Here is a 13,313-nt window from a genome sequence, read left to right as displayed (position 1 = left end):
AAACCACTTTTTCCTGTAATATATTTATAGCTCAGTAGAAGTCTTTGTAGCAGAATCAGTGCATCCTGGGTTGGTTGAAGTAGTTAATGGGTTAAAGCAAAGAATTATAAAAAGTTACACATACCGGGCTTCCCTGGTGGCACAGTGGTTGAGAGTCCGCCTGCCGATGCAGGGGACATGGGTTCATGCCCTGGTCCGGGAGGATCCCACATGCCGTGGAGCGGCTGGGCCCGTGAGCCATGGCCACTGAGCCTGCACGTCCGGAGCCTGTGCTCTGCAACGGGAGAGGCCACAACAGTGACAGGCCCGTGTACCAGAAAAAAAAATAAAATAAAGTTACACATACTTTAAATATTTACTTTGAAAAAGTTGTATACATGAAATACTAAAATCAAGTAGTTCTATAGGGTTTATTAACAACCACTGCCACACAAAAAAATAGGTAGTTATTTTCCTTTGTTTCCCTGTGCCCTGTGGCAAGAGTTCTTAATCTTAGGCCATGTACCTTTTTGGCAGTCTGGTGAAGCTTATGAACCCTTTCTTAAAATGATTTTAAATCCATAAAATAAAATTCATAGGATTATAAATGTGCCTATTATATTAGTTTTGATTATAATTGTTATAAAATATTTAAAAACATCTATATAATAATAGTTATTACCACATTTAAATCAAATCTGTTGGCAGGTCTAATGACTATGTTAATTTTTGCAGTATTGATTGTAAATAATATTTTGATATCTTCATCAACTGTAGTATGACATATCAGTTAGTGATAAAGTTATAAGTACTATTTGTATTACCGTGTAACATAATTTTTCACATTCAAGTTTATGAATTCTTTTTTTTTCCCTCTTAACCTAACCACATATTTTCATTCTTCCATTCTTCCAGTAGTATATTGTAATTTTGGTTATATCAGTATTGGGTTTTTATGTCATTATGACTAGATAAATGTCATTCATAGTTAAGCAATATAGTATATTTTAACTGGTTTTTCCTACACATTTTGTTTTCCCTGGATTTACAATTCTCCCTCTCTCCATCCCTTCTTCCCTCCTTTTTTCTCTCTCTCTTTCTCTCTCTCTCGTTTAGATTCTACATTCTTAACTTTAATTCATCCCTAAACTTACCCCTAGTTGTATAAATCTCTGTATATGTTTGAGCACATTTTTTATTATATCAATTTTATCTTCTCCAGGAACCTTCCGGTCTTCCCTAATCTGGATTAGTCGTTCTCTAGGCTTGCTGTATGACTGTCTAATCGAGATGTCCCTTCGCTATTCATTCTGGGGATTCTCCTTTTTCTTCTCATGCGTTGGATTCTTCAGTTTCTGGAACTTGTCATCTTCTTTCACGGTTTCCCACCCTTGTTTTGGTGGAACACATCTTGTAGTAACTTCCTGAGAGAGAATATGTGGAAAGCAAAATTATTTGAGACTTTGCTTATTTTAAAATGCCTTTATTATATATATTCACACTTGTTTTATAGTCTATCTTGGTATGGAATTCTAGGCTAGGAATAATTTTAAGTCAGAAGGTTTTGCCCAGTTGTTTTCTAGCTGCTGGTGTTGCCATTAAAAAGGATGATGTTATTCAGATTCCATATTCATTTTATGAAACATGATTCCTCTCAGGCAGCTAGGATCTTATGTTTATGTCTTCAACATTCAGAAATTTCAGTGAGATATGTATGTCTTTATTTGGGTCTGTTTTAATATTGCTGAATACTCATTATACGCTCTCAGTTTGGAAATTCATGGCCTTCAGTTTTGGGTATTTTTCTTGAATTATATCTTGGATTTCTTCTCCTGTGTTTTCTGTTGCTTTCTCTGGGATGCCTATTCATATGTTGAATCTCCTAGACTTTAGATCTTTTAAAATGTTCTCTTCTGTTTTCCATTTGTTCTTCTATTTATTCTATTTCCTCAGCCTTATACTTTTCTAACCCCTCTATTACCTACCTTACAGGATTAAACAAATTTGTATGCATAAAGTATTTAAAATAGTGCCTGGCATATAGTAAGTGTTGGCTGTAGTTGTTGTTGTTTAGTTTCTTAACTAATTGTTGAGGGGAGAGGTCTTTGGTCTTTTGACCTATTATTTTGACGTATTATTTTGACGTATTAGCTGTATGACCTTGGGCAAGTCCTGTAATTTCTTTGATATCTACTTCCTTCATCTCTCTACCTCTCAGATGTTTGTGAGCATCCAAGGAGAATATGTATGTGAAAATACTTAATAAACTTTGTACAGAGCTAATAGTTATTACTTGCATCTTTCAGATATCAAAAGTTTTTAGTTTGAAAGAAAATGATGGCTGAATTTCCAGGGTTATTTTTAAGATTTCTTGATTGCATGTGACTCTTTCTCAAAAAACTGTATAAGCTAGGTGAACTTGAGCTAAATGCTAATGCTGCTTTTTAAAGAAGTTATTTCTTAATACTCAATCTCATTATGTTAGGCTGAAGAGAGAAGATTATGAAAATATTCATTTTATGAAGAGCTATGGCTTTACTTCAGATTGTATAAATCTGTGTAATGTAATAATTACTTAAGAAAGATCTGATTACTAGTTTAAATCCATGGATAGAATATTTATTGGAGTTTATTTATTTATTTTTCTTAAATGATATTTGAGATTAGGAAAAATAGAATCTGTCTTTTGGTTTTTCTCAATAGTAGTAATGTAATTTCAAATGTTAGCTCATTTTTGTTAATGGTGGCTTTTTGTTTGTTTGTTTTGTTTTAAGGTTTTTGGATTCAAAGCATAAAAACCATTACAAGATATACAATCTGTAAGTATGTTTTCTTGTTTGTATGCTTGCAAATATCTTCTAAAATAACTATTGAGTGAAAGTTATTTCCTTGTTAGAATGAGGTAGAGTTAAAGATGTATTTTAACAGAATTGTATTCCTAAAACAATTAGTTCAAGAAGTCTGATTGAGAGCATTGTTAGGTCATTTAGAAAGTGTAGTGATGAGGTAAAACAGTGTTGGCACAGATTCATGTTACTTGATCTGCTTTAAATGACTTGGCATCTAGCCCATCTTTGGGCCCATAACCATGTGGTAACTTGAAGTGTAATTCACACAGAGCTTCTGCTAAAGCATTAATGCCATCTTCCATGGAGGGATGCTTCTAGAGTAGACATAATTTTATTCTGTGTCTCTAGGTCAATTGATTGAAAAAGCTATTAGCATATTCTCTAACTGTATATAAAATAAATAAGTTAACTAAAATTGTTGAATTGGGTGGTTTCTCTTGTCTGGGGCAGGGATGTAAGGATTGCCTCTTGATTCAGCTAGCTGACCTTATCTTTAACCTTTCATTTTTTCTTTTGACTTTGTGAGTAGAGGTGTAAAATAGAAAAAAAAAAAAAAAAAAAGAAGGAAAGAAAAATGTGAAGAAAATATCATCATTTTTGCTCTTGACCATTTTTTCCTTCCCAAAATATTGACCATTTTCTAATTAAAAAAACAAATTGTGTATAAAATGTGTTATGTTTATACCTGGCTTTTATTTTTCCTATGTGATATGTATAAATTATGCAATGGAAATGTTAATCTAAAGTTATATATGCTAATTTACTGTTATAATTTCTGTAGAGTTTATTTTTCAAATGTAAGAACAAGGTTTTTTTCTGCGTTCAGTGGGTTTTCAGATATTCACCAAAAAAATGAAAGATTCTCTGTGCCTTATTGGCTTGTGGGATGTTGCTTTTTTATCTTTAATTTAGTGATCTTTGTACTCTGATAAGACTTCAGAAGACCTGAGAGTGAAGTAGACACTAGTATTGTATCTCTTAGTGAGTTGTCACTGATTTTCTCAGATGAACAAAGAAGCAAACATTTACTGAGGGCTTGCTACATGTTATACATTCTACAACATTTTGTTAGTGCAGAGGTGAATAAGATGTAGTTCCATTCCTCAGGTAATTATTATCTAATGTGAAAGGTAGACAAAGTATTATAGAAGAGGTAACTCTTGTATAGAAGAGAGCTGTGTAGACAACAGTCAAAATAGTGCATTGCACCCCGTAGGGAAGGTTTCATAAAGAATGGCATGTTTGAGCTGGGGTGAAAAGAATCATAGAGGTTGACCTGAGGCTTAGGAGGAGGGGAAATGGCAGTGTGCAGGCAGAGAGAATGGCATGTAAGAAGCTTGTTGGCAATAATATTGTCTAGAATATGGCAGATAATCCATTATGGTCAGATTATGGTGTGTGTGTGTGTGTGTGTGTGTACGGTGTAGTGGTAATAAGTAAGATGAAAGAAAGTAAAAGGTGCTGTAGAAACTTAAGTTTAGGTGGGTCCCAACTTACAAATGATCTGTGCGTATATCTTTCTCTTTTCTAGATTAACCTCTCCTACAAAAACTCTTGTTACAGGTGCCAGAGTGTTTCTGTGGAGGAAAATAAAAACCACAAAGTTTTGTAGTTTTTGAACAACTGAATTCAGAAGTTAAGTTTCAAAAAAAACAAACAAACAAAAAACCAAACAGGACATGAACTGTCAAAAGCTGGAGTCCACTAAATGAGTCACCTCAGGCTTAGACTCTTAGTACTGGGCATGTAGAGAGTCCCAGAAGGAAGGTAGAAAGATACTAAAGACAGATTCTGCCTTACTTCAAAACTTTATTTGAGTTTAACATTATATCCAAAGAAAGGAAAGGAAATTCTTTTCATTCCTGTATGCAATGGCTTCCTGCTTCTAGAATTTAGGACTCAGGTTTGTACTGTCAGTATTGTGGGTCACTTGTGTTATTATGGTTAAAGTTGGCATTGGTATCTAGCCTGGAGAGTTGATTGCCTGTTTGTTTTTGTATATCCAAACATCAGACCCCCAAGTTAATGAACTGTCTCATTATTAGTTGAGAGTAGCTTTGGGTGCACATATTTTAACTCCCTTATTCCCCCATCCATTTAATGGAATCATAGACTGGAAAGTACCTGAAAGAGATCATTTAGTCCAACCTTCTCATTTTACTGATGGGGAATCTGAGGCCTAGAGAAGTTAAGTGAGTTGAACAAGGTCACACAGGTACATATGGTAGCAGACCATCCACTGTTGATGCCAGTATTCCCTTTCTGTTTTTTTTGTTTGTTTGTTTGTTTTAATCTCCCCAAATTTTACTTTCTTCAGAAGTTTCTAGAACTACCAAGTTGTAGCATGTTTTGATTTCTGATGTCACTTTTCAGCCTTCTTTACTTTTCTACCCCTGTTTATATTTCTGGCTCTGGGTAAGTGAGTCTGATAAGTAGCAGCTGTTTCTATTTTGTTTCTTTTATTTTTAGGATATTAATTAGATGTGATGTATGTCTTTGCAAACATATGTAAATGGAAAGATCTTAAAATATTTGCACTTGACATACCTGTATTTAATAGTATATTAAACTTTTTATGGCAACTATGACATATGTGGGTGAAGAAGAGTTCTTAATGTGGATTTTCTAATAATTGACTGTAACTGTTTATATCTCTATTATCAGGCATTCAGTAAGTTATTTTAAGAAAGGACAAAATTAACCTCATATTATTAACCAAATTCAGGTATACTTGGTGAATTACTTAATACATTAATCATTTTGTTTTATGCAAGTGTGTGTACTTCATTTTTATGTGTTCCTCTGTATTCTGTCTTCTGGTTGGGGTAAGGGGAGGAAGGGTCTCGGAGATAGGGTATAAAGACATAATATAGTTCTTGCCTTTGAGGAAGTTAAATGTTCACTGGATACTAATTTTTAAAAGGTTGACTGTATTTCATGGTGTATTCTATTTGACATACAGCTCTGCATCATTTTGTGGTAAACCTTCAGCTGTTGTTAATTTTTATCTATTAAGTTTTATTTTGTAAGATAGGGATAGCTCCATTGAAGAGAGTAAACAAGAGACCTACATGCCTAGCTGATTCTATGACGAGTCTCATTTCTCTGGAAGCATTTCCTATTAATCTTATCCCTTTCTTCACTTTCTGTCTACTACTTCATAAAAGCTCTCTTTCAGTGCATCTTTATTTCTCTTGTCTTATATAAGCCAATATGAGGTGATGATTTAAAAAAAGATATCTTTTGAGTTCTGGTTATAAGGAAGTATAAATACACTTGTCTTAGTCAGATCCCATTCACCATTCATGTATCTTTAATTTTGGTTTGTTGAAAGACTTATCACTAATATACCATAAATTTACAAGGGACTCTGTGTGTGTGTGTATGTGTGTGCAGTTATCAGAGAAAGTTTGTGTTTTGTTTTTTTTAATTTTTTAAAATTTACTTATTTGTTTATTTTTGGCTGCGTTGGGTCTTCATTGCTGTGCGTGGGCTTTCTCTAGTTGCGGCGAGCGGGAGCTACTCTTCGTTGCGGTGCGCGGGCCTCTCACTGCCGTGGCCTCTCCTGCTGCAAAGCACAGACTCCAGGCATGAGGGCTTCAGCAGTTGCGGCACACAGTAGTTGTGGCTTCAGCAGTTGTGGGCTCAGTAGTTGTGGCTCGTGGGTTCCAGAGCACAGGCTCAGTAGTTGTGGCGCCTGGGTTTAGCTGCTCCGCAGCATGTGGGATCTTCCTGGACCAGGGATCGAACCTGTGTCCCCTGCATTAGCAGACGGGTTCTTAACCACTGCATCACCAGGGAAGCCCCATCAGAGAAGGTTTTAATTAAGAGAGTCTTCTTTCTTTCTTACCCGACCAACCACTCCCCAGATCACTTTCATCACTACCAGGCCCAGTATATGTTTTCACATACTCCCTCCCTATCCACACCTGTAGATATTTTCACAGTTTTTTCATGTTTTCATTATCACTGTTTGTTGGTTCTTTTATGCCAAATAATGCTCTTGTTAGAATGCTGACTTTGACTAAAATTTGTTATTGTTTCGTTTTTTAAACTTTTATATTTTTCATTATGCGTGGAGTATGGAACAATACTGAAAAAAGTTAGACTTTTGTAATCCGAGGTGCTGGGCTCTTCCATTTACATATCGTGGTTTAGGGCCAGTTTTGTAATGCTCTTCTAAATTTTAGCTTTCTCATATATAAAATGGAGACAGTATTAACTATTATATGATTGTGAGGATGAATTTAAAAACATGGAAACTTTGTAAGGTATGCACATCTAATAGACATTTAGTAGCTCATTGTTTTCACTTTCCCTCCATTTTTTTCCTCTTAATAATATTTGAGAATCAGTGTGTGATGGCAGTTATCAGCAGTGTTTATCAAGCCAAACATTTTGAGCTGCTAAAAAAGTACAGGAATTTTAGATAACTGAAGCTGTATGAAACTCAAAATGTTTATTTTTTGTTGGGCTCTCATGAGACCAGTTTCTTAGAATTGTTTCCTGGTATATACCTTTCCCCTCACCTCGTTAGCCCTATTTTACATGATTCCTTATAAAATATTCCATTAAGGATTCTTCTCTATTGACCATACTCCTCTTTAACTTGTACCAAAGAAAGTGTAAAATGTTACTATTTTCTTGGTCAGGTCTCTTCTTCCTGCTTGTCATTTTTTTTTTAAATAAAAGCGAGTATGAAATTATTTAGCAAGGATGCGTATATATGCATATGTCATTGTTAAATAAATTTTCTTTCTAGCAAAACTCAATATACTAAATTATAGTATGCTAAAATGGAAAAGCTTTGTTTTCAGCAATATTATGAGAAGCTGATTTGTTTCAGGTCTGACCAGTTAGAAATTAGTGGATTGCAGTTTGCTTATAATTAGTTCAATCTTCATGCGGATTTTTATTTATTTATTTTTTTTGCCGCACCACCTGGCTTGTAGGACCTTAGTTCTCTGACCAGGGATTGAACCCAGGTCCTCGGCAGTGAGAGCACCAGGGAATTCCCAACCTTCATGTGGATTTGAGTTTAAAAATTGTTTAAAATAGATGAACTCTACAGATATTTCAGGATTTCTGAATGTAAAGCACAGGTCCATAACCACTTACGTGAAATTCTTTGGGCTAGTTGTGTTTCAGCATTCAGAATTTTTCAGTTTTTAGAAGGGTAACGTGGAAGCATATATTTTGTATTGCATAACACCCCAGTGGAATTTGGAACAGTACCTAGAATAAAATGTTTCACTCTTTGCTGTAAGTGTATTCCTGTTAATTAAGGAGTAGACATTCTCATAAACTCAAATCAAGTTCTGCTGCAATTGAGGTTGCCATACAGTTAAGAGAAAGTTTCAGATGCTTCAAAATTTGGGGATTTTGGAATGGTGGATTCAGAGGCTATGGACCTTTATTTGTTTTAAAATGCTGTTTTTATTTTAAATAATTTTTTAAATATCTGGTTTGGTTAGTAGTTGGTGGTACCAGAATGCTGCTGACCACAAGCTAATGTGTGGAATCCCTTTCTGAGCCTATTAATGTTTATAAACATGGCCTATTAATCATGAGTCAGCCAGTGCATGATAACAAACATGTGACTACTATTAAAAAGACAACTTTTAGCATTTCCTTAATGCTAAGTCAACATTACTTTTTTCTATTCTATATTGATTTTACTTACTAGTCTTTCATTACTCTCAGACTTTAATTAAAACTTATAACCTGAGAGATTATTGAAAAAGATGACCTTTGGCTTCTCTAAAAAGAGAAAGATCTGGTTAAAAGATTTAGTAAGTGTTGTGTCTGAGTAGATTAGCATCATTCCGTTTTTCTTTACTTTTCCTTTGCCCTTATAATTTTACTGTTTTTAACATACATCTTTTGTAGTAATAGTTTGAGAAAACTCTCTATGCTCAATTATAAGGCAAAGGTAAAATTGAAGCTAGTTAGTTGTTTACACATATCTTGTGAAATCAAAACTAAAGACCATTAGCATATATAATTTTCCCAAAGGGCATGTGAAGGTGCAGATGCAGCTGAGTTTGCAGTGTTGTGTATTAGTGGCACTAGAAGTGTTGTAAGCAGACGTATAAGCTCTGATTGCGTATACTTAACATTTTCAGCCTTGATTTCCTTAATTGTAAAATGTGGATAATAACAGTACCTGCTTCACAGGAGTCTTAGGATTAAAAGCAATAGTTAATGTAAGACATTTAACATAATGTTTGGTACCTTATAAAGGTTCAGAAAATGTTTGTTACTAATATACTTTTTTTTCTCAAGTGCAAAAGATAATTTTATATCACATTTAAACTTTTCTTTTAGATGTGCTGAAAGACATTATGATACCGCCAAATTTAACTGCAGAGGTAGGCATAAATACACTGTATTATGTTTGATAACTTGAAGCCAACAGTCTAAATCTTACTGTCATACCAATAATGAATAATCTCAATTATTAAGTGATATATTTATCTTAAAGATGGTCTTAGAAAATTTGAAAAATAAATTTAATTTTGCTATTGTGTTTTTGGAAACAAGTATCATATAAACCTGCCAGTAGTACTAGGAAGACTAAATTGTAGAATAGACCTAGAATTAGGAGAAATTCCTAGACTAACAGTAGAATAAAGAGAGGGTTATTCCTACAGTTGGAGGCATTTGGTGTAACAGTAAGAGATTACAGGGAGAAAGAAGAACAACTTAACTCCTATCGAGGAACATGAGTGGTGGAAAAGGGTATAATGAAATATGGATAAGAGGAGCCTGATAGATGAGAGCAGGAGTTGATTTAAATGTGTTCTTCTCCAGGTGTAGTAAATTCTATCTCAGAGCCCACAGAAACTTTCATTTGTATTTGTGGAACCCTTTGAACCATGAGAGACCTGGAGAGTTGAGAAGCTTGGCAAGATGCTGCCGTGATAGTCAAAAAGAGAAAGTGGGTGCCTTGACAGATTGATATATTGGCCATTGATCCCTCCTAAATATTTAGAATGGACTTTCAAACAGTTGGTTTGAGAATTCAGAAGTGCTAATGGCTGTGAGAGCCAGGATAGATTTACTAAGAATGTTTCATTTTTAGTGGATTTAGGCTACTGCTTACTGGTCAAAGAGTGTTTTACTCGAGGTTTATCTAGCTTTAAATAGGCGTTTAACAGGTTTTTCTGGATGTTTTTGTATGCCACTGGGGACATGAAGTTGGAATGATGGTACAGCTGGGCAGAAGACTAAGTAAAAGCTGTCCTGCTGATTCCCTGTAATGGTAGTCATTGTCTACTTGAAGAGCTGTTCTGTCACACCAAAGGCTTAATTGAGTGTATCTTGTACCCCATTATGAATGACCTGGTTGAAGATATAAAAGACATACTTTTCACATATTTAGATAACACAGAAGATAAGTAGATTGAATGTTAGTCGGCATTTTTAAGAATCTTAATAGAGTGGAACCAATAAGATAAAATTTAGTAGTGATTTATTTGCAGTCCTATTTCTAGAAAAAATTTTTTAAAAACCTCAACTCTAACTATAGGGAACAGAGAAGTTTTGAGTTCTTATAACTCATGTGAAAAGATCTGAAACTTCGCTTGATAAACTTTACTACAATTGTATACATTTTATAGCTTGGGTGTTTTTTTTTTCTCAATTTCTTTTGTAAATGTCTTTAAAGTCATGTGTATACAACACTAACATTTGCAAGACCATCTTTAAAATAACATGTTTGACGTTTTTATTATATGAAGTGTAAAATGCAGTCTTTTCCATTGTTGATTTGTTAGTGATCTGTACTTTCTTTGGAATATATGTTTTGTGATTATGCAATATTATAAGTGTTACAATTCCTTTTGTTAGAAAATGTATTGAGAGCCCTGATAAGAGGCTCCTGTGACATTTAATTTTGAGTTTACCTCCACCTCTGATATGTTGTGACCTCTGATACTTCTTTGCTACTCTATTGCAAAGTTTCCTCCTTCATAAAGTGAGGAAAATAATACCTGGTTTCCCTGTCTAATGGGTAAATTTGAGTTGAGAGACTATTTCCTATTCAAAAATTAGAGAATTATGAGACAATAAATTATTTTTCTCTGGAGTTCAGTTTTTCTTTAAGAACTCTGTTAAGTTTATATGCAACATTTCTAAAGTTAACATACATTTAATAAGCAATTCAGGAGAGATTTTTTTTCTTATTTGAGGTTATCTTTTTACCACAGTTGCACAGTATCCTTTCGAAGACCATAATCCACCACAGCTAGAACTTATCAAACCCTTTTGTGAAGATCTTGACCAATGGCTAAGTGAAGATGACAATCATGTAGCAGCAATTCACTGTAAAGCTGGAAAGGGACGAACTGGTGTAATGATTTGTGCATATTTGTTACATCGGGGCAAATTTTTAAAGGCACAAGAGGCCCTAGATTTCTATGGGGAAGTAAGGACCAGAGACAAAAAGGTAAGTTATATTTGATGTTTTTTTTCTTTCTTCTTCCTAGACCTGAGAATTTATTGGAAAATAAACTTTTAAAAAGATAGTTGTTAACCCTTATTTTCTTTCCTCTAAACATTTAAATCAGTATACTACCTTAACTTTCATATGAGCAAATGACAGATTCATTGAATTTTTCTGTTCAGTCTAGCATTTTCATGTCATGCTAGCAAATCTTACCCATTAACTGGATTGCATATTTGGTATCATGAAATCTTTACAAAGCATTTAAAAAGCAGCACATTGATCAAAAGTAAGCTTGATATTCCTGAAGCTTGCTTGAAATTAAAATGTCTTTGGATAATAATTTGGATGCTATTACCTAGTAAAGTGTGATCTTTACTTTTAAAATACATAGAGATTATTCTTTGATTTGAATATTCATAAATGTAGTTATAATTAAAATTAGTCAAAGGTTCTTCTCTTATTCAGAAGACTAAAGACTATGCTGAAAATCATTGACAAATTTAATTTGTGTAGTACATTTGACAGCAAAAAATGAACTCTTGGGAGAATTTTTTACAGTGATTTTCAAGGGATTTATTTCTTTGGATAGTAAGTATGGCAAAACATGTTTACATTTCTTACAAATGGACTTTGTACATTTCTGTCTCCAAGAAAGAAAAAAAACCAAACTACTTCAGATAGATGGAAAAACTCATTTAGAGAGCTCTATTGAGGAAGACATCCTAATTTTGTATGAAAAATTTATTCTAGTTTTAATAATTTTCACAATGAGGAAGGTTCTCTTACAGTTTAAGCTAATTTCTTTTTAATTTAACTTCAAAACAGAAACATAAGTGATCATAGCCATCATTTTCAGCTGGATAATGGCATTGATTCCTGGTTCCTTTACTCCTTCCTCATTTCTTGTTTTACTTGTCGTTGTTACATTTTTGAATTATATCTAAGGATGCCAAAGCACTATTTATTGGTGATAGTTTACAAAATTGGATCTTACTGTTAATGCATGATTTTGGTGAATGTTGATTATAATAACTTGCCATATATTTCTGTATACTGTGTGCACCCTGGGATGATAGCACTAGAATGAATTCCAGAGCAGAGGACTGAGCTTTTTCTCTGGTTCATCCTTTTTTCACTTAGAGGGAAACAATTGCTTTTACTGATTAAAAATACAGAAGGTAAATTTTTCTGTACTTAAGTGAATAAATATAGGGCAACACAGGGAAAAGAGACTGAGAAGAAAACCTAGAGAGATGGGTCAAATTAAAATACAGTCACAGGAGCAGTGGTAGAAATTTAAAACAGGGTTGATGAGCAGCAGACATTTTGGTAATCAAAAAGAAATCAGGTAAAAAGAAGTTAAAATAAAAACAGAAAAGTTGTGTAATATGGAGCCAGAACTAGCTTTAAGTTAGGGGCTTTTAAACTGTTTATGTTATATACCTTTTAAAAAATATGATGAAAACTATAACTGTTCTCCCACAAAAAATGTGCATCATGTACATGAACATAAAATTTTGCTTATAGTATTTAATTGCACTGAAAATTATTTTTTTAACAAAGAATGTAAAAAATACTTTATAAGAATAATGTCTCGTTTTCTTTTTTTATGCCAGGCAGTGGCCATTACTTGAGACTGCTGAATAAATCCAAGTGGTACAAATTAACCAAAATTAATCTTTAGTTCTGCTCAGTAGTAAATTTTCATGAAAGGGCTACTATTATTTAGCTTTTAAATAACACATTGAAACTATGCCATTGTCTTTAACTTGGCAACTTTTATGTCGTTTTTGATATCTAATTAGTTTTGACTTTGTTTCCCTATCTCATGAAAGAATGAAAGAACAAATGAACTCTGTAGATTTTTTTTTTTGCCAGATGAAAGTAGGCTTGTGTCAAGAAATAAGAATTCTTGGGCCTCCCTGGTGGCGCAAGTGGTTGAGAGTCCGCCTGCCGATGCAGGGGATACAGGTTCATGCCCCGGTCTGGGAGGATCCCATATGCCGCGGAGCGGCTGGGCCCGTGAGCCATGGCCG

General features: G+C 34.0%; 1 protein-coding gene across 1 annotated transcript in view; it reads left to right on the top strand.

The window, feature by feature from the left end:
• PTEN (phosphatase and tensin homolog) overlaps positions 1 to 13,313 on the top strand; it is a 91,365-nt gene that overhangs the window by 48,612 nt on the left and 29,440 nt on the right. Inside the window, exons 3-4 of the mRNA XM_060102431.1 lie at positions 9,156 to 9,199; positions 11,039 to 11,277. Coding sequence (XP_059958414.1) covers positions 9,156 to 9,199; positions 11,039 to 11,277 — 283 coding nt within the window. The remainder of the gene's footprint in view (positions 1 to 9,155; positions 9,200 to 11,038; positions 11,278 to 13,313) is intronic.

The sequence above is a fragment of the Mesoplodon densirostris genome, chromosome 1 (assembly GCF_025265405.1).
Source record: "Mesoplodon densirostris isolate mMesDen1 chromosome 1, mMesDen1 primary haplotype, whole genome shotgun sequence".
NCBI lineage: Eukaryota > Metazoa > Chordata > Mammalia > Artiodactyla > Ziphiidae > Mesoplodon > Mesoplodon densirostris.
The sequence above is the reverse complement of the archived record's forward strand: the minus strand, read 5'-3'. Positions and strand labels throughout refer to the sequence as shown.